General features: G+C 40.4%; 1 protein-coding gene across 4 annotated transcripts in view; it reads left to right on the top strand.

Annotated features, from left to right (window-relative positions):
- phkb (phosphorylase kinase, beta) overlaps positions 1 to 23,153 on the top strand; it is a 155,487-nt gene that overhangs the window by 30,438 nt on the left and 101,896 nt on the right. For all 4 annotated transcript variants that reach the window (XM_034132728.1, XM_034132730.1, XM_034132727.1 and 1 more), the window contains 4 exons: positions 4,293 to 4,392; positions 11,138 to 11,245; positions 12,271 to 12,351; positions 15,533 to 15,648. In XM_034132728.1, coding sequence (XP_033988619.1) covers positions 4,293 to 4,392; positions 11,138 to 11,245; positions 12,271 to 12,351; positions 15,533 to 15,648 — 405 coding nt within the window. The remainder of the gene's footprint in view (positions 1 to 4,292; positions 4,393 to 11,137; positions 11,246 to 12,270; positions 12,352 to 15,532; positions 15,649 to 23,153) is intronic.

Below are 23,153 nucleotides of genomic sequence, written 5' to 3' on the forward strand. Positions count from 1 at the left end.
ACGAAATCGTCCATTCACTTGGTTGCTGTTTTTTTCATTTTTGAAACGCAGATCATAGAAACTCCCCAAACTGTTGAGTATTGCTTTTACTACAGCCCATGAACACCATAGTAACATGTGGAGAACACCCAAAGTCTGACACACCTGCCATGCCTAGTAACGGTCGCTAAACTACGATTGCACCAACCACATTGACCTACAGATCCTGTACCTTAGAGGAGAGATTCACACAACCGTATGACATATCAAATCCAATATACAAACAGGGCACATTTCTACTTTGAAGAACTGTATCTCCATTAGGCTAACCAAATGCCCTTTATTATATTTGTCATATAAGTTGTGAGAGATTTTACCAGCACTACAGCAGAATTGATGTAAAGGAACCCTAAAATGGATGGATAGATCACTTAAAGCGACTTTATAGAGCGGAACAGACCGGGAATCCTGAGTTTTCATCGGTTTACGCTTCTGCCCTCCGAATCCCTTCTTTCTCGTTTTGTTCCATTCATTTCTATTTCATGCTTACTGACCCTGATCTCTAATCGTCCTCTGTCATTTGGAGGCTTTGCTTTTCAAACACATAGGGATTGTTGGTTGGTTCAAGGAGAACACTTTAGGATTTCACAGAGAATCGTCTAAAAGCCCCTACAACTCCTTTATCAACCGTCTCTGCACTTGATGCCTGCCTTCCTCTGTGATTAGTTTCGAGGGAAAAGAGCACTTCCACGAAATGAGCCTGTAATAGGACAGAGGAGAAAGGAGGGAGGAAAAGAAGTGGGGTGAGAAGGAGATTTGGCGGATCGAGACAGAAAGGGAATGTAGGGAAAGAAGGAGATACTAAAGGTTGAGATACAGAGGAGAAGGTGAAGTGTACAAAGGGTGAGATAAGAGGACAGATCAAATAAGATGGAAAGGATGGGTGGAAGAATGGGATGGAAGGGGAAGACAGAGGGTAAAAATAGAGTGCTGCAGTGATGTGACCAGCGGCAGATCTCAGTCATCAGTCATGGCTGCCTTCTATTAGAATTGTCACTGAGATTTAATTAAGATGATTCTCATCTGACAGGCTTGGCTAGTGCCATTACTTTCACGCCCAGTGTGTGGAAGTGTCTGTGTGGGTCTGTGCTGGGCCTTTGAAGTCCTATTTTAAGTAGACTTTATACGTTATATATACATATATATATATATATATATATATATATATATATATATATATACTAGGGCTGTCAGTCGATTAAAATATTTAATCGCAAATTAATCGCACATTTTTTATCTGTTCTAAATGTACCTTAGAGGGATATTTTTCAAGTTTTTAATACTCTTATCAACTATGGTTTATATGTTTGTTTATTATCATTTGAACAATGACAAATATTCTCATGAATATTAAACACAACAACCTCTGAACATTACAAATATTCGCCTCAATTCAACCTGGAACCTCTCTCATACAATAATACAGTGTGTGTGTGTGTGTGTGTGTGTGTGTGTGTGTGTGTGTGTGTGTGTGTGTGTGTGTGTGTGTGTGTGTGTGTGTGTGTGTGTGTGTGTGTGTGTGTGTGTGTGTGTGTGTGTGTGTGTGTGTGTGTGTGTGTGTGTGTGTGTGTGTGTGGTGTGTTGTGTGTGTGTGGTGTGTTGTGGGTGTGTGTGTGTGTGTGTGTGTGTTGTGTGTGTGTGTGTTGTGTGGGTGTGTGTGTGTGTGTGTGTGTGTGTGTGTGTGTGTGTGTGTGTGTGTGTTGTGATGTGTGTGTGTGTGTGTTGTGTGTGTGTGTGTGTGGTGTGTTGTGTGTGTGTGTGTGTGTGTGTGTGTTGGTGTGTGTGTGTTGGTGTGTGTGTGTTGGAGCTATGTGCAGCTCAAGGCATCTATGCTGTGTGTATGAGCTGGTGTTGCGCGCACTAGTCCGTGCTGAGTGTGCTGTCTGGCTACCTGCATAAAGTCAAGTGCTCGGCGCAGTTGTCGGCGAAATGTCGCTCCTCTGTTTTCATTGAAACAGCTCCTTATATCCGTTAGCTCAGCTAGCTAGCACCAGATGCTAACAACAACACGTAAGGTGTGCTTCGCTCGCCGCCACACATACACACACCCTCCCGGTCCTCCCGATGGCCCAGTCCGGGCCTGCCGGTGAGCGTGGAAGTGTGGTCTGCCACAAGCGGGCGGCAGGAGCGGGGCTGTCAGCATCAGCTTGTAGATGGTATTTTAAACTCGATGCGCTCTGAAACTACGGCGGCCGAGGACAAAAAATACACATGCGTTAATCGCGTTAAAATAATTAGTGGCGTTAATTTTTTTTTTGCGTTAACGCGTTATTAACGCGTTAACTTGACAGCCCTAATATATACATATATATATATTAGACTTTGCATTTTCTTTTTTTTAAATTGACAGATGAAAATGGACAAAATGAGAATAATAAACACCTTAATGTGTATATTGGATGTTACCTCTCCAATACTTGGAAAAAAGCTCATTTAAAGGTGGGGTAGGTAAGTTTGAGAAACCGGCTCGAGATACACTTTTTGTTATATTCCATGGAATGCTCTTAACACCCCGATAGCAATGAATATCTTAAGTGCTTTGACAAAAAATCCATAAAAAAATGTCATCTGTGGAAGCCGTAGTACTGTAAAAAGCACGACCAATCATTTTAGCCATCCCGGCTAAAATAACTGGATGGCCTACCTGCCTGTCAGCCTTCCATCTGTGCACAAACTTATCTCGTGCCCTCATTGGTCATGTGCGCGTTCGTGTGTGTTGGAGGACGGGCTCTGTAAGGAAGTGGCAGATTTTCTCCGGTTGTGTATTTTCAAATTCTAGCGATCTCGAGCCGGTTTCTCAAACTTACCTACCCCACCTTTAAGGGAAGCAAAAAAGGCGAAACTCTAATGACCAGTGAAGTTCATTCTCATATTTTCCTGTAGTTGTTTAACCTTTCTGACACCCATTTTATTTTCCTGATTAATTGTAATTAACTTTGAAAAGTTGTTACTGTAACCCCTGGCCAATGTTAGATCCCCTCATGCATATTACATTTAAAAACTTGTAGTCCGGTAATGAAGTACTTTAAAACAGGACGTTGGCAGATGAAAAGCTGTATCCTCTGCCTGCAGTCCCTTTTGATGTGGAGGGTCACATCGAACAGTCAGCGTGATTAATGTATCATTTACCATTGAAGTTTCACCTCTGCCGCTCTGCTTTCCTCTGTCGATACTCAAAGTCATTATTAGCATGACCTTTGTAATGTGCTTCTGAGGCCCACCAGCAATATGCTGACTAACACCGGGGTCACTGGCACCGTAATTGATCGACTTTTGAGCTGTATCTTAGCAAGATTACGCTCATAAAAACATTATTATTTAATATGTTGGTGCTCAGAATTTGGGATGATATGTATACCATTAAAAAGTTATGTTTTTTTTAAGGCTTTACAAATAACATATTGATTTTTTGCCACTGTTGAATGCCACTGATGAATAGTTTAGACATTGTGATGAAAAGGTGAATACTTCAATCCCCGCTTTAAACAGTTATCAAATGCTACATTTACACTGCAAACATTGCCCATTGCTGATTTATTGCTTGGATCCCAATTTTTGGGTTTGGGCTTTTCACGTTGTTTTTTTCGAAAGTGGCCAATCTTAGATTCCAGTTAGAACTGACTATTGTCGATCTAGATTGACGTTAAAGTCCCATAAATACTGAAATAAAAATAAAACTACATCTTTGGCCACTTTTGAATGCAGTTTGAACGTTTATTTAGAAATGTAACTGAATTCAGTTTGTCTGTACCAAGGAAAGAAAATTGATTGGCACTTTCTGGTGTTCGTCTGTTTAGTATTTACATCTTTCAAGTTAATCAAGACTTATTCATTGGGCAGCTAGGTGGACATATTATGAGGAAATGGGCCCCTGGGCACACACATCTGAAGGGCCCCCTATCCTTTCCTAATAGCAAGAACCATGGTGTCAAATGAGACGTCTTTGTAGTCGTTTTGGTATTATGTCTCTTTTTAATCATTTTGTGTCTCCTTCCAGATATTTTGTGTTCCTCTGTTAGTTTTGAATCTATTTTGAGCAATTTGGGTCTCTTGGTCATTTTAGGTCTCTTTTTGCTCTTTTTGTATCTATTCGTAGACATTTTGCATCTCTGTCTCGTTCATCTCCTTTTGAGACTTTCCAACATTAAATGTTAGCAATAACTTGAAACAGAGGCCCAATATGCCCGTTTAGTATTTGGTCCATATAATGTCAGACTGTAATCTTTGTTCTTCCCTTTTCTGTCTCTATGCAGACGCATTGATGACGATATGGGGCGGACCCATGAAATGGAGCATTCTGCCATCAAGTGCATGAGAGGAATCCTCTACTGCTACATGAGACAGGCTGATAAGGTGAGTTTGTTAGGCATCCTCCAATCAGCTCCTGCTTTCACGCTACGCTATTTGCATAAAAGCATCCAACAATTACACACTGTATTGCAGATCAAAGGTGTATTTCTAAACTGCTATTCATCAAAGGGCTTTCAGAGCTGAAGCACTGTGTTACGGCCTAGAGATATTGGACCCCAAAGCAAAAGACTTAGGCCATATGTACACGGGAACGTTTGCGTTTATGCACAGTATGCGCTTTCAAAAAAGTCTTCCATTCATATGCATTCGTTTCATTTAACGTGTCTGTTCAAACGAGACCGCTGGAAACGCTGTAGTACATATGCCGGGACTGTAAGTGGCGCTGTACTTCCACACGAGACCGCTCGAAAGCGCTGGACACGCTGTAGTACATATGCCGGGACTGTAAGTGGCGCTGTAACTTCCGCCACAAAATACACCAAAAGCAGCGAAGAAGACCCCGGAGCAGCCCCGCAGCAATGTTGCCATGGCTACCCTTCTGTTTATGCCCCGCGGTGGATTTAGCAACATGTAGTAGTTCATGTAATTCTCCATGTCCACTTGTTGCTGATGGTTGTGGTAGAGGAGCTGTAGATTTTGTACTAACATCTGTAGCATGTTCAGTAGCACTAGCAGTAGCTACTGACAGGAGCTACTGGCCATGCTACAGCAGTGAGCAGGAGAGGCGGGGCTATCGTTATTTTTTCAGGAAATATTCGTATTGAGGCGATTACACGGACTCGTTTGACCCCCCAGAGCGTTTCGTTTGCAAATCTATCCACCTTGGGACCCGTTATCGTTTGTGGGGTCCGTTTGTTACGGCCTCGTGTAAATAATAGGGCTATACGCAAGAGAAACTATGCAGATACAAGCCGTTTCGTTCTCGTGTAAAGGGCCCCTTAGAGAGAGAGATGGTCAAAAACAAAACGTTTATTTTAAGCAGAGGCACAGGTAATGGCAGTGGAGGCAGGATGCTGGCTGGCACGGAGACAGAAAGGACAGGAGACAAAAATCCAGGCGACGAGATCACAGGGACGAGGAGAGCAGCGAGACACACAGGAGGGTCGAACACGACGGAATTATCTGGCAGGGAAGTGGCATGAGGACCGGGCTTTTATGTCAACAGGTTGAAGAGGTGAGTGAAAACAGGTGTGCCTCGTCTGCTGCTGGGAGGAGCCAGCCAACTCCCTGTCACACACCAGCCCTGCAGTGGAAAACAGAGAAGGGAGGGGGAGACAGAAGAAAACACAAAAAAAACACACAACTAAACCAAAACTAAACAGAATCATCACACACTGGACACATCTGGTACCTCTTTCATATCAAAACAAATGTCAATAGGAGCCAGTTGCGCTAATCCTAAGGGCTTAATAACCTGCAATCTGTTAATTGCCAAAGACTTTTGCTCCGCAGGGGAACGATTTCACAGCACGCCTGCAGGATGCATGTACCTGGCTGCGAATGAAAAATCGCACCATTTTACATAACCAAAACATAACCAGATCTTTTTTATTCCTCACATTATTTTACAGAGAAGCTGAAAGCCATTCTGTTCCATCTTGCCTCGACCTTGACGACCTAATTTAGGGGAGAGCTTTCCTGTGTCTTAATTACAAAGCTGCATTTACACAGTTAATTACACAGATCAACGTTTGTTACGGCCCCCGTCTCCAACACTTATAGAGAACATGGCATTTTAAATGGAGACGTGACACGTGGACACCGCTGGGCAAATACAGCAGCTGGCCCCACTGTAGTGGTGTACAGTATGGGGAGATGTTCTTTTTCTTTTTTTTAAAGGAATTTCCTTTTTAGTTGGGACAAGCAAATAGCAAAAGTCACTTTGTCCACTGGAAAGGTTCCTTTTTTTCTTGAAATCCCACAAAGTCAGCCAGAAGATGCAAGGGTATAATGGAGTTATTTTCTCAGGAAGCCAAAAGCATTTGACTTTGACAAAAGAGACGAGGGTGCATGATACTGTAGGTCGTTTTTTGATACTGAGGGGAAGAAAAATAAATGTTTCCGTGTTTTTTAACAGTTTGATGATACCTTTATTAGATCATTAGGCTTCCAACAAAACATATGTGCTGATCCAAACTAGAAAAGTGCACCTTTTAGAGGTCAGGGGCCTCATTTATAAACGGTGCGTACGCTCAAAAGATGGCGTACGCCAGTTTCTACGCAATGTTTGCGATTTATAAAAATCAAACTTGACGGGAAAATGTGCGGCCCTCCACGCAAACTCTGACCCATGCGTAGCCTACGCACTAAGCACAAAAACGGGAGAGACGAGAAACTGCGACACCGTTGGCAGAAGGAAGAATGGAGAGAAATATGTGGAAATAATACCATGAATAAAATGTTACCTCTCATGAATCATATATTGAATTCATTATTAACGCCAATCTTAAAATGATTAAACGAACGCCTGTTTGAGAGTCCTCAGTGCACACAAAAACATAACTTGGAGAAATAAATAAATACGGAAATGTTATTGATCACCCCTCGATTATGTTCTCTTGTTAAGAAATGTATTCTCATAAATGATGCGGTAAGCAGGAGGACAGAATTACTTTAAACTGACGCCGTTTTGCATTTCTATAGGTTGTATAGATACGAGCATGGTTTTATATACTATCATGTTTAATCATGTTTTATGCCGTTCGCCAATAGCCTACTTGATAAGTCGCTCGTAAAACACAGGAGGTATGGAAACTAATAACACCATATGTGGTAAATTGTACAGCTAATATAACACAACACATTAGTTGTATTTCCTTTAACTGGTGGATTATGGATATATAGTTGCTGATCGAAAGCTGGAACACAAACCACCAAATACAAAAACATAATTCAGATCCAGTCGTCATGACTCCACTCCGGAGGGATTCCCCGATCATTTCTTACAGTTTCTCATCAAGGGGGTGTCTCCTGTCCCCGGGACAAACACACTGCCTGAGGAAGGCTATGTGTATTTTTTTTGTCATTAACTTTTTTCGGACCACTTATTTATTTATTTTGGTGACGATCCGACCTCCATGCTGCTACTCTGGTTTAAACTGCATCCACCAAACAATATGATTTATCTCGACCTCCCCAAAATAACCTAAATCTGACACGGTGTGAGATGTCTTTTTTAGCTGTTCGGTCGTAATTTCCTGCGATCTTCTTCATGCAGTCAGTCAGAATGAATGAATGAATGGGCGTTTCTTTGACTATTTATAGGCAAATATGGGCGTTACGTGAAGCCCGCAAAAGCTGCGCCGCATTTCGAGTTGATTGTGATTTATAAAGGGAAACCGGCGTAGGATGTGCCGTACGCAAGTCCTGCGCCGGTACGCAGTCTTTTATGAATTGGAAAGTGTCTGTGCGTATTTATTTGCTTTGTCCTACGTAAGCAACCTTCCCACGTCAATCCTACGCAAGGCTTTATAAATGAGGCCCCAGATCTTCCCCAGGTGTGCATTTCTCGCCCTCCCCTAACTAAACAAGAGTTGGATCTCACTCAATTGTTACTTTTGGCTACAGTCGAGCTGGCGGTGAAGATAGCAAAAACAGGGATTTAATCATCTCATATAATGCCTAACTTTAGGGAATTATAACAAACTGTATAAGATATACAATCATTCTGCAGATGCTCCAGTTCAAAATGAGACCAAACCTTTTTAGAAATGTCAGTTTTTTAAAATGGCCCAAATTTGACTTGCAACCCACCTGATTCCTGGAAATGCCTTTTGCCTTTCTTGCAGGTTAAAGTAACAGATTTTCATTTCCAAGATAAGAACTCTGTAACGCACTCTAAAGCAAATCAATGGCGATGAGCTGTAATTACAGCTTTGTTGTTTTTGTATCTCTAATTTACTAAAAGCTAAACAATGTTTGCTGATCACCATTGTGTTACTGTTACCCCATTTGTGTTACCCCATTTTACATTACCCCATTTGTGTTACCCCATTCGCGAAATGTTTCCCAATGAAAATCTTTAGTTATAATTTGTTGATGTGTTATTCTTGCTTATTTCTGAACATCTGTTCTCTCACTCTGTCTCTTTACCATAAGTTGTTTGGAAAAAAACAATCTCCTTTGTAAACAGCTATGACTAGGAATGGCCTAGTTATTGGTTTAAAGAGATCCAAGAGTTTTGTGTTTGTAATAAATGTGATATAAATGCATGAAAGCAGACCGAGGAGCACACTTTGAAGTGTTTCATCAATTTGAAAGTCATATTGGCGCATTGCAGCACTCCAAACAATAAGCAAGATCTGGGCCCTCTCACGATATCCCGAGTGGGGCCACTTGACACCGTGGCTCTGCTGGAGCGAGAATTAGAGAGACCCCTTCACAGAAATGGGTTTTATAGAAACATAAACAGCAGCACCTATTTTTAGCTCTGTACAGAGGTAGCTCTTTCATTCCCATTATCACACACACCACACCCTTATTAGGCGATGTGGGATAGCAGGAAGTGGAGCAGTTTGAGTAAAAGTGGGACAAAGGGTCTCCATTATGACCTGCCGGAGAGAGGAGAGGTACAAAGAGAAAAAGGTGGATAGAAGAAGTGTGGCAGAGGAAAGGAGAACAGAATCTATAGAAAAAAAGCAATAAAGAAATAGAAAGTACTGGGAGAGAAGCGGTAGAAGTGAGGGGAGGGGGCTTGATGATGGAGAGAGCAGCTGAAGAGGCGAAGAAAAGAGAAACAAATGAGGTAAAATGGGACAAAGGGCCAATTATTTATAACTCTGTGCGACGGGGCTGGCGGCCCAGCTGTAATTTAGGGTGCATTCATGTCGATGTAGCAAACACACACACACACACACACACACACACACACACACACACACACACACACACACACACACACACACACACACACACACACACACACACACACACACTCCTACAATACGCTCAACACAAAACACTAACATCTTGTTCTGGGTTTTTATGTGTTTGTCGTGAAGCAAGTAATAGTTTGGTTGCCCTCAACGTGACCCTTTGCTGTTTCAGAGAAGATTGTTATGCATTGACAGTACATCAGCCACATTTGACTCATAGGACAGACTTATTGCCAGCCTATTTTATCTGAGAAAAAACATTATGTGCCAGAGTGTTTATGGATCCATGTAGTCCTGTGTTTTGGTGCTTTCGGAAAGAAAATACACAAGAACCTTTTCATCATCGTAAGTGGTACTCCATGCTAGGCTTTTTTTTCTTTTCGGAAAGGCAAAAAAATACGCCATCATTTAAAAGTAAAGTCCTTATCCTGCAGAGTACTACTCAATCATTTCATTCCGATCATGATTGTAGTCCCGATGCCCTTATATAGCAGCATTTCTGAAATAATAATAGTCCTGTATGCTCTGCAAACCAATAAAGCCCTTTTAGATAAAATACTAGCTTCCTCTTTCCAGCATCCATACAGAGATGGAGAAACATTTTGCTAACAGTTAATCATTTTGCTAACTGTAGCCATACCATAGCCACATCTGTTATTAAAAGGTACACTTTTAGCAGGCTCGGTTCCAGAACAAAATGACTTGGGGTGCATCTGAGATTACAGTTGTAGTTGTAGCGGCCGGCAACAGCAATGAAAACTAGAGAATGCAATTCCTGAAGAAATTGCTAGTGGGAATGCTTTATGCATGAAAATCTGACGCTAAACTGCTATGCTGAAATGTAATGTGTAAGAAGAAAGTGAAGAATTTAGATTGAAATGATACATGAACACTGGGGGCTTGAATGTGTGATGAGTGAAGAAAAGAGAGTAAAAAGGTTTGGAAAAGCAGCAGAATATTTGAACTGCAAACCTTTGAACTAACTTGATGGTGAATGATCTGTCGCCATGCCAACGGCATTTGATGACATCCCATAATAAGCTTAGATGCGTTGATGGCTGCATCGTTACCAAACCTGTGAAGTTTTTGTATATGATCATCCACAGATGTGTGTCACTGCTGTGGAAGCACTTTGGAAATGATGCACGCGCAGCGAAGCATGTCACGCGCACCTGACACAATTTGTTGTTTGTATTTTTCGCTCCCTTCTCTTTTTTGAATAGAGGGTGCATAACATTCAACCGGGGGTGCGAAACGCAATACAGATTTAGCAGAATCTCTCAGTTTTTGATAGGTCAGACTTCCTTTTTTCCATGTTTGCAGTTTATTCCAATGCAGGAATTCCGATGCTGCATCTAAAATGACCAGTGTTTGGACAAAGTGCCTTATTACGGGTTTCCAAAGCCTGAACAGAGCAAGGAATCAAATCAAATCAAATCAAATCAGGTTTTATTTATATAGCACATTTAAAAGCGATTTTTGGTCGAGCCAAAGTGCTGTACATGTAATAAAAACACATTACTACAAATCACAATGACATGGACAATGGCAAAGGAAGAGGTGCATAAGTATAGTTTTCCATCAGATCACTTGCAATATGCTTGATGGTAATAAAGAATAGTCGGCCAATGATGCAAAAACCTTTGAAGGCGATAAGGCTTACTAAAAATGACAACATGTACTTTATAAATGTATAACTTTGTTTCTGCCCAAAACATCGCACTGAGATTAGGCGAGATCATTACCATTTTCTTAATACACATGTTTCCATATAATGTGTTGTTTTGATGAGTTCAAGTCTGCTACTGTGATATACTGAACTGTGGTGAGAAAATACATGTGTCTCCTTCCCTTCCTCTTCCCCTGCCTCCTGCTTAACCTTGACCATCTGTCTCTGTGCATGTCTCTCCCAGGTGGAGCAGTTCAAACAGGACCCCAACCCCTCCAAGTGCCTGCACTCTGTGTTCAATGTAGACACCGGGGACGAGGTGCACTCCTACAGCGACTACCACCACCTGCAGGTCAGCCAATGAAAATGAGTTTTTAAAATATGTGTTGACTCGGTACAGGCAAGAGACACACATGAATGACATGACAGTATGATGAGATGACAATGCCAGCTCACACAAAATACATTTTAATAATCCCGTTCAAATAAGTAGGTAGACAGTCTGATACACCCAAGATCCAAAAACACACATGACATGCGGAACATATTTATTATTCCAAATAGTCCCATTCTTCGTTAGAGCCATTAATCTCTTATTTTGTGTTGGGTTGTTGCCAATTTGTAATGTTTCTTTTAGTAAAGTAATTGCAATGTATTATTTAAAAAGGATTATTTAAGATAACTCCTTGATTGAACTAAAAAATAAGTATTTGACCCAACAGAAAATAAATGTATTTATTATCTGTAGACCATTTTCATCCAGAACACCAAACAAAATGTTCAAAGATGTACATTTACAATTAATATTGAGGTTTGTTTGAGTGCAAACAAAGGAAAAGCCCATGAAATATGTACTTCTTCATTGATCTACTTGGCATGCATGTTCAACTGGATTATTGACTTGTCCTCAGAGGTTGATGTGCATTAAATTGGCTCTAAAACGGCTTATTCTTCTGTCAGTGGTATTGACAAAGGTCAATTTGGTGTGAAACGTTGGGATGGAGACTGCTTTCCTACAGTGAAGAAAGGCTAATACATCAAAGAGAGATGGATAGAGAATCATACTTTTGTGACAAACAGAAACCCTCATAAATCATGAAAGCTGTAAAGATGTTAAACACTCACTGAAAAGTACATTTAGTCCCTGGCTGTGATTTATTCTGCAACAACTTCCCCATGAAGTAAATTGCCTTTATTGATGATTCCAGTTCCAATGCCAAAGGCAAAGGCTTAATCGCTCATATAAAGCTCACGCCTCAGTCCCAATCAGAGACAGCCGTATTGACACATCTGGAAGTATCTCGCAGTTTACAAATGACGGTCATTGTTTTTAATGGTATCTCATCCACTCTGCCCTTCCCTCTGTCATTGCTGCAGATCGATGCCGTCTCTCTGTTCCTGCTGTACCTGGTGGAGATGATCTGCTCAGGTCTGCAGATCATTTACAACACCGATGAGGTAAACAACCAGCTGAAATGACTGCAGGGGTGATTGATTCCGGACAGCAGGGATTTACTCCCCATTGGTTTGACTTGTACAGCAATCAGTATCCATCTTAAGCCCCAGACAGTTTAAAACAACTTATATCATCTTTAAGATAATCACACATTGAACAGGAATACATTCTCCCATGCAGAACATAATTTCCTTGCTGTACATTTAGATGTTCATTGCTTTTTTGTATTGAGTGAAAACCAGATACACTGCATGTAAATTGACCACTTGCTTCTGCTTGTTTGATAGAAGATGACACATATTTGGGAACAATTGTAATATCTTCTGTCAACATATGTCTTAATCATTTAAATACTGTTACTGTAAAATACATACAATACAAACAAAATAGTTTTGCTTTACAGTAACATATTATAGAGCATCTTAAAACGGCATTCTGACATTTACAAGAAACCTGTCTCCCCTTACAGTGGCAGTTGGTGCAAACTAAAAATGGCCAAAACACTAGCAAATGAAGAAACGTCTTGACCAACTTGACAACACATGGGCAGCATTTAGAAAGCAATCAAAAACTTGGCAAAACATATGAAGGTTCAACTAAAGGCGCTGCAAAAGAAAAAACCCTGCAAATATAAAACATTGAAAGAAGCTCAAAACAAACTGAAACGGGACACAGCTCGGAACTGAGCGCTCGTTGACATTTTTGGGGCTAGCAAACCTAGCTAACTTAGACATTTCGGAAGGAATCATGTGATCACATTATTAAAATGAGACGTTTTAGGTAACTTTCTAACAACAATGACAGTTGTGTGGATCACTTGTTAGTGTCCCCGTTTCTGTTGTGTTTTGAGCTTTTTGCAGCGTATTGTTTTTGCAGCGTATTGATTCCTACGTTTACAATTATGCAGTTAGATGTACCCTAAATCCCCTGCAGATATCCTAGAGTAGACACAAACGCTGGATCTGGGGGGCAGTATCTCACTTTTATAGCTCACCTCACATTTATGTTTTTGCTGATCCACTCAATTGACTTTCAACGTAGAAACGTTTCGATGATTTCATTGTGGAGGCTTAAATGTCCTCCTGGGAATCCAGCGGTAATGTCTAATTTGGCAGGACACCAACCCCAATCATTACAGAAAAGCTTTCTATAAATGGATTTCTTCGAGTTTGATATATCTCCCCGCTGTCGGTTTTTGTCTTCTTTACGTTTGTCTCTTAATAAAACAACTTGGCTGTTAAGTTTACACAGTGTGCTGTTTATTGTGGGGCCCCGAGGAGCAGTTTCATTAATTCTGTTAGTTTGTATAGTGTTCGCAGCTTTACTTACCGCCACAGAGCGGGGAAATGTGTGCCGCTGGTTAAAGGATTCCGTTTGTTTACTAGATTGGGCTTATCTTAAGAAAGGAAGGACATGCTGAAACATTTTGCTGTGAACCAATTAGCGCATGCAGTCTTCACTTTGGTTATACAAAACCCTCCCTAATAACTCTAATTTCACTTCATTTCTCACTCCCTGAAGCAAAAAAAAAGACAATGCAAGCCTTAATTTGCATGTTAAAACGCTGCTTAAAATATTGCATAATTCTAATTTAGGCAGTCTGCACGCTCATACAGTACATCCTTTTATTAACAAAAAACTGTTCCTGAAAAAATGTGTGTGCAATCTTCTCTTTTTCTACTCAAAACCCTCCCTAATAACTCACATTTCCCTTACATTTCTCACTCCCAATGGCACATTTTTACAACAGCAAGCCTTCATTTGCATATGAAAACACTGCTTATACAGTACTATTAGATAATTCAAACTAAGGCAGTCTGCACCCCTACATCCTTTTAATGACTAAAATCAGATCAATTTAAATAAAAAATGGTGTCCTTACTGGTTTAACGCATTTAATTTGGACTAATCAAATCGTTGTTAGCTGTCACTGCTTGTGAAGTCCATTGGCGTATACTGGAAGCTGCATTGCAGTATTTTTGTTCCCTCTTCTCGAGGTAGGAGGTATAGAGAGGCTGCTGCGTGTCCTTTGAGAAGATGCACTATCGACCTCCTTCCAGATGCCTTTTTCTGTCTCATGCAGCATGAAACGCAGCATCTCATTAGCCTGTGTGTATCTGCTGCCTGTGTTTTTCACATTATACAGGTGTAGGCATTTTCCAACAATGCTGTGGGCATTGGGTTAAAGCAGCATCACATGTATGCCTCTGAGTGTGTGCAAACCACCTCCAAAGACGGCTACTGGCAGGGATCGTCCAGTTGTAGCGAGATGGATATTCTTGTTTTTAGCTGGAGGGGAGTAACATTCATTAAGATACCATTAAGATACTAAAAGTTTCCCCTCGTTGATCACGACGTTCCTAAAACCCCAAATAAGAGAAGATTCTCCTTTTTCCCTTCAGAGAATGTCCTATTTAAGTCCTACACAGGTTCTATCTGCCTCTCTTTTCTCCCCTCTACTTTGTCATTTCAGATTAAATCTCCCATCAGTCAAGCCCACACGCACACACAGTCTTTTTAATGATTCAAGGCCTTTAAGTCATCGCACATTCTCTCTCTTTTCGCTTCTTTTTTTTTTAGATGTGCTTATTGATTTGACATCCACAGCCGGTGCAAGCCTGATTATAGATACAACAAACGCCTTCATTCTTTTAATTTCGACTTTAAAACCATTCGTTTTGTTTGGTGATGGAATCAAGGACACTGCTCCTGAGAGTCTGTAATTAATGTGCAAAGCGCTGATGTTTAAACTTGAGCTTCAAATGGCCGTTTAGGTCCATATGTGTCGATTTAGTGTCGTGTCATGGGCAGTTGACAAGCCAATGGAGCTCCAGCCGCACATAGTGTCACACTCTACGACTTAATTACACCGTGTCTACGCTGCAGGGACACTTTGACCTTGAGCCTTGATGAGGAATCAGCTTTCTTGTCCATTTTACTAACCCATATAATGAGACACACTTCACCCCAGATCAATATCAAAGGTCACTTGGTACTGTATACGTATGTAATTGTGTGTTAGGCTGTGTGTGTTAGGCTGTGTGTGTTAGGCTGTGTGTGGCTGCGCAAAATATGGAAACATGTCTTTTTCCCACAGCCCTGGATCTATGATTGCATGTTTGTGTGAATCCATTCTTAATGTTCCATGCGTTGCTGTGTTTGAAGTGTGTGTTCTGTGTGCAGGTTTCCTTCATCCAGAACTTGGTGTTCTGTGTGGAGAGAGCCTACAGGGTGCCTGACTACGGCATGTGGGAGCGAGGCAGCAAATACAACAACGGAAGCACTGAGCTGCATTCCAGGTCAGTCAAAACTCAGTGAAACACAAAGAAAATACAAAATAAATGAATTTATATAGTTTGCATGTTATGAGTTACAGGCTGTGACCAAGTAAACACTGTTCAGGGGTGGCATATTTGTAACATCCAAATCCCTTCTCTTATCTCTGTCAACAGCTGTACATCACTGTAGTTATCAATCTAGCTATGTATTGTACGGAGGCCCTGAGAGGCAACATGTACGATCTGGTGATCTATTGTATCTAAGTCTATTCTAGGCAAGGTAAGACAAGGTTATTTAGCACATTTCAACAACTTTGCAATTAAAAGTTCTTTGCAAAAAAGAAAAAGCATTTAGACATTGTGAAAAGAAACACATTGAAACTACATTTACATACATTTTCAAAACAGTCACTAAAAAGCCAAGAAAATACAACTAAATACGAGCTAAAATAGAATAATACAGGTAGATCTAAATGGTTTTGTCTCCTGTGTTTAAGAAGAGGTGGAACAAGTTTGGCATTTTTCATCTATGAAAACACTAATTATTGACCATATCAGCAGAAAGGGAATTAGCTTTGAAGTCATTTTAATTTTGAATGCCTGCCTTGAAACAAGGTTTATATGCAATATATTTTACGAAACTTTTATTTATTTGCATTTAACCTTTATTTAACCAGATAAAAAAGCATTGAGATAAAATCTCATTTACAATGCTGACCTGGCCAAGAAGGCAGCAACGTTACACATAACACATTTACACAAACATATAAAATACAGAGAACATAACTAAGAAAACAAAAGACGAAAAAGCAGTCACTACATTATTGTGCACATTAGGACAGTAAGAAAGGTACACTACTTAATACTGCAAGAGCAGCTGGTGGTAAGGACTTCAGACAACTTCAACTTATTGAGACAAGTGCCATCAGTTTTAGGCGTGATTGAAGGTCATTCCAAGACCAAGGACCATAATGAAAAAGACTCCTTTTTCCAGCCTCAGTCCGCACAGCAGGTACCTGGAACCGTATCCAGGCACTGGTTCTGATGTTGTAAGAGTCACAAACTGGAAATGGCTTTATACATTAATAAAAATCAATGCTGCATCCTACGCATAGTAAGTGAGGACCATCCAGTTAGGCTATACAGTTTGCAATGATGAGTCCTATAGGGTGCATTTGATATATAACGCAGTGCAGCATGGTAGAGTGGGTCAAGTTTGGCCAAAACAGTGGGACAGGCAACTCTATAAATGGTATCACCGTAGTCCAGCTGGGACAGGAATAAGCCAGAGACCAACCTTTTACGGGATGAAGTTGAAAAACAACATTTAAGTCTGAAAAGGAAGCCAAGAGTGAATTTCAATTTCTTTGTTAGAACTTCAATATGGTGTTTAAAGTTCAGATTACTGTCCAACCAAAAGCCCAGATATTTGTATGTATCGACAAACTCAACGGAGACGCCATCAAGGGTGTCAATGGAGAGGCAAGAGGACGCTGACTTGGGAGCAAAAAGCATTGCTTTGGTTTTCTTACTGTTCAATAGCAGTTTGGAATCAAGAAGCGCATGCTGCAGCGTGATAAAATCTGATTTTAAATTGGAAACGGCCATATCCAGAGAAGGAGCACACGAGTATACAATAGTGTCATCAGCATACATATGATAGGTAGAAAATTGCATCTGATTACAAATATTGTTTACATATAATAAAAAGAGCAAGGGCCCCAAAATAGAGCCCTGTGGAACTCCCTTCTCCAAGGTGACAGGGTCAGAGACAGTACTACCCAACCTGACGCATTGAGTACGGTCGGTTAGATAACTCTGAAACCAGCAAATGGCGTTATGACCGAAACGAGACACCAACATAACATTAGACATAATGTGGTGATCTACAGTGTCAAATGCTTTGACTAGCTCAATAAACAATGCAACACAAACTGATTTATTATCCAAAGCAGCCTTAATATCGTCTAAGACTTTCAGACTGGCAGTCACAGTACTGTGCTTTGATCTGAATCCAGATTGCATAGGGTTAAGGATGTTGTGTGAATTTAAAAAAAGTTTTAGCTGAGTCGAAACAAGGGACTCAAGAATCTTTGATAACACAGAAAGATTTGAGATAGGACGATAGTTATTCAACTCAGTGGGATCACCAGCTTTCAAGAGGGGCGATACCAGAGCTTGCTTCCGCACAGCTGGCAGTGTGTGAGTGGACAGGGAGAGATTACAAATATCAGTTACTGGTTGTGCTATCATCTGAGCTGCAATTTTTAAAAAGAACGGGTCGAGGCCGCCAGGCCCGGCAGACTTTTTAGGATCAATTGAGTGCAAACCCTGTAAGACTTCAGAGACCGAGAAATAAGCGAAATCAAAAACAGGGGAGTTCATCTCTTGACTATGGCTGTGAGTACGACCATTTAGAGAGTCATGACTTTGCTCATCAAAAATGTGACCAGCCTTTTTGAAGTGAGCATTAAAGGCATTAGACATACCATCTGAATCTGAAATAAAAGAATCACTGACCTTCAGTTTTTGTGGGAAACTAGAAACCTTCTTGTTCTGAAGTGATTTAATTGTTTTCCAGAATTTAGAATGGTCATTAAAACAATCAGTAATCAGCTTTAGCTTTTTTAATAAGGGCTGAACATTTATTTCTGAGGACACGAAAAAGAAGCCAGTCATCACTAGTGTTAGACTTTCTAGCTAAGGACCATTGCTTATTTCGATCATGAATGAGATCAGATAATTCTCTATTAAACCATGGAGTGTTCCTATTCTTAACTCGATAAAATCGATCAATAATAAATTGGACGGCAACATCGACAGATGGAATTAACGCTATGAAGTGCCATTTAACCTCCGCCAGATCGTGTAGGAAAGCCTGCTCAGAGAAGTGTTTGAAGCAGCGCCTGAGCACAATAAGGCCCTTGGCTTTGGGCAACTTAGTGCTCCTAACGCAAGCAATAGTGCAATGGTCGCTGATATCATTAGGAAAAACACCAACAGACACATACTTATGAGCTGCATTTGTTAGAATGACATCTATAAGGGTATCGAAACAACTTTGATCTTTGATTTCATATCAATTGTAGCTTCTTTGTTGGCATATAAACAAATAGACCAACACCAGTCAGGTGCAATCTGAAGCAGAAGGTAGTCTACAGTCAGTTGATCAACTAATCTTTGTCAAATAACACTTAAGCCTCGTCAAATATGTGGAGGCGTGTGGCGCAGTGAATTAGTGCGTTGGTGTTCGGATCAGGGGAGCACAGGTTCAAACCCCACTGCAGTCAGCATGTCGTTGTGTCCCTGGCAAAGCAAGGCAAGGCAAGTTTATTTATATAGCAGCTTTCAGTACGCGACAATTCAAAGTGCATTGCCCCCCCTGGTGGCTGAAATATGTTACAGCATTACTACGTCTAAAACTGTTCCAATACAAATATTTCGTATATCAATATTTTAATAAGGTAGGACACTGGTTAATAATATTGTAGCGTGTTCAAGTAACCAAGGGATATAGTAGTTATCAAATAAGTATAAGATGTGCACAGTTATGATAAGTTTTACAGTTATGTAATGCACTGTTGTTGGGGGGAGAGACCGCCCCTTCCATATGAGCGTGTGTGTGTGTACAGCGGGCATGAGGCGTGCATGACGGGACGAGTTGTGTTCGTATGTGGAAAAGTCATACTCAGTGCGGTGAACGCTGGCTTTATTGCTACTGTATCCGTAGCACCCAGTGGCGGCGCCAGGGTATGGCTGGGGTAGGCTACAGCCATACCAAGAAATGGCTTAGCCCCACCTCAGCCCCACCATGAAAAATGATGTTAAAGTAAGCAAATTCAATTAATTAATAAGCAAAATGTTGAGAACTCGGCTTGCGAAAATATACGGGTCTTGTCCACAACACACAAACTGATCCTGCTGTAACAAGTGCACGTTACTGATGCAATATGGTTGAGACCATTCGGGGTTATGCTAGAAGAGGGGTGCAAGGAATAGTCTAAGTAGTGGGGGAGTTTTATACACTAAAGGTGTGGAAATTCTCTGGCGTTATAATATCAGCGCGGGTCAGATCAAAATGCCTCCAAATCCAATTTGAATAGACCTACAGCCAATCAGAGCAATGAAACGTTGGGTCTGCGTTATGCATTACTGATTGAGGTCAATCGGGACTGCCATTCAGTATCCCCATTGGATCTTCAACGTGTACTATCATACGTCACGTTCACAGTGATCCCTTTTTATTTACTACAAGACAAATGTGCCGTTTTATTTCATACAGTTCCATTTTGATTGAGACAGGGAAATAATCTAAACCTCACGCGTGGCGTTTCACTGTCAAGGGGGTAAATATAGCGTGTATGTAATTACATTGCAAATACTGACTTGAGCCCCACCACTGTATGGGTTAGCCCTACCATAGATTACCCAACAAAAATACTCTGGCGCCGCCACTGGTAGCACCCCACGCAATAGTTGGGACTGTGTACTGACGTCAGTAAAAAAGGTTTGCCCCCCCAAGCGCAAATATCAAACTCCGCCTATGACAACAGGCATTTAAAAGGCAAAGATAATAAGATAAACACAACAGTTATACACAACATGAATAAAAAGCAAACTGCAGTGTGAATATGAGCAGTTCAATTAAAAGCAGTTCAATTAAAAGCAGCGGCAAAAATATATGTTTTCAGTCTCGATTTGAAAGTAGTAAGAGTTTCTGCGGACGTGCATGATTCAGGCTGTTTGTTCCAGATTGTGGGGGCATAATCAACCCGGTATCACGGCAAGACGTGAACATGTGACGATCTACCATGCTGGGAGACGTGAATATGTCACGGTTTCGTCCCTTCAAACGTGACAGTTACACGGTATTGTTAACATGGCCCAACCAGTGGAGAAATACCCGGAAGTGCCTAGCAAATGGTCTACCGCGCCTATTGGTCGGTTTTTATTGTCAAAATTAGATGTTTTTAATTTATTTTTTAATCATCACACTTGATTTCGCCGATTTTCTTGTTGCCCTAGCTGGTCGACACCTCTTTTAGCAGAAACAAAGGCTACATTAATGTATTAAATCGATGTTAATCCATGTGTGTGGAGGTGAGGATGTGGAATTAACGGACGTGACGTAGTGCGAAATATGACATATCTGCCGTAGTTCTGTATTTATAGAGCCCTGATTAGAAGACTTCTGGACAAACAGGAAGCACTGCCGCCAAAACTGAAAACGTGATGTGGATCATAAATATATCAGCAATTAAACCACATCTTACATTTATTTTCACACAATACGTCTCCTTGCAGTATCAATACTAATTCGGCTGACTTTTATATTTGATCCAATTGGTAGATAGGCTGTATTTACACCATAACGGTGCACAGCTGATAGAAAGGCACATCTAGTGGTTAAAGCACTTTATTGAATTTGATTATTTTATTATTTTTCACAAAAATGAAACCATCAATAGCAGAAACAGAATTAACTGTCATTAGTAAACCACCCAAAAAAAAAGATCATAAATGGTTTTGTTTTATATATTTTAAGGATAATAATAGCAATGTAACACTGTCTATGACACTTACTGTATAACACTGATTTGAAAAACATACAGAAAAACGAATTCACTGCCCTTAATAAAGTATTTATTACATTTCAGGTGTGCTGTTTTGTTTAGATCATTGACATCTGGAGCTCTTTTAATGTCCTTTTTGATTATTGTTACACCAGGTCTTGTCAAAACCTTTATTCCATATTCAATATCCATTACTAAACAAAACAGCAATTCTACTCCACTACAATTCAGAGGTTAACCTGGTATTTTTACTCCACTACATTTATTTTAGTTACTTTGCAGATTCTGATTAATGATGTGAAATATAAACAACCCTTAAATCAGGCTTTAGTTACACCTGAGTAAAATTCAGGGAACGGTGATTGTCAAGTGCCAACAATCAGAAGAGATATTTGATAGTTGCTGCTTGAGAAGACTAAACATTTATCTGCAGATCCCTATAAAGTATATTCATTACTCGTTATTCTCTACTAATAGTTAATTAAAGACTGTATATAATGGCTATTTTGCATATCCCTTTCAAGATTTCAAGATTTTCTAAGGATCATTGACATATCATATACACAACTAATTCAATAACGTGCTTTAACCACTAGGCGGTGCACACAAGGTACACACAGCCATAATAACTTTGTATTATTAGTGTAGGACACTTGTGTATGTATAACATCTGAAGATGTGTAGTTTTATTCATGTTTTCACATAATTGTACAGGATATTGCTATATTATTTCACATGTTTTACTTATAATATCTGATTTGTAAAACATCACAGACAGAAAGGTATATCCGTCATTTAACAGTAAGCTATTGAAATTCTGAATCCATAGATGTGTCTCCCATCACCCAAATCCCCTGACTATTCTCTCAACTCAGTATTTACATTCTTATATTCAAAGAAAATCAGTAATATCTTTAAAAACTACAAGTCCTTTTATATCAGCTGTGCACCGTTATGGTGTATAACGTATTTTTTTTCGGATTTCACATCAACAGTAAGTCCGTTTAACTAAAATGTCCGTGCGGAACAATACCCCCAACCCATAGATCCGTGGGTGAATAATGTCAATCACCACATTACACATTTACATTTTAATTTACATTAAAGTATTTCGTGAGGCCTTCTAAAATGTTTTAAAATATAATTAGGGTTGTAGTTGAAGAGTTTGTAAATTGCGTTGCCTGGCAACGCAATCACACAACGTCACGTCCGTTAATTCCACATCCTCACCTCCACACACATGGATTAACATCGATTTAATACATTAATGTAGCCTTTGTTTCTGCTAAAAGAGGTGTCGACCAGCTAGGGCAACAAGAAAATCGGCGAAATCAAGTGTGATGATTAAAAAATAAATTAAAAACATCTAATTTTGACAATAAAAACCGACCAATAGGCGCGGTAGACCATTTGCTAGGCACTTCCGGGTATTTCTCCACTGGTTGGGCCATGTTAACAATACCGTGTAACTGTCACGTTTGAAGGGACGAAACCGTGACATATTCACGTCTCCCAGCATGGTAGATCGTCACATGTTCACGTCTTGCCGTGATACCGGGTTGGGCATAATAGTTTAACGCCGCTTCTCCATGTTTTGTTCTTACTCTCGGAACCGAGAGCAGACCCGTTCCAGAAGACCTGAGACACCTTGATGGTTCATAATTATGCAGGAGATCGTTGATATACTTTGGTCCTAAACCATTTAGTGATTTAAAAACTAGCAATAGAACTTTAAAATCAATCATTTGGCCGACTGGAAGCCAGTGTAAAGATTTCAGAACCGGACTGATGTGATCCACTCTTTTAATGTTAGTGAGGACTCGAGCAGCAGCGTTCTGTATCAGCTGCAGCTTTCTGATGGATTTTTTTGTCAGCCCTGTGAATACACTATTGCAGTAGTCGAGTCTACTGAAGATGACAGCATGGACAAGCTTTTATAAGTCCTGTTGTGAC

This window comes from Trematomus bernacchii, unplaced genomic scaffold (genome assembly GCF_902827165.1).
Source record: "Trematomus bernacchii unplaced genomic scaffold, fTreBer1.1, whole genome shotgun sequence".
NCBI lineage: Eukaryota > Metazoa > Chordata > Actinopteri > Perciformes > Nototheniidae > Trematomus > Trematomus bernacchii.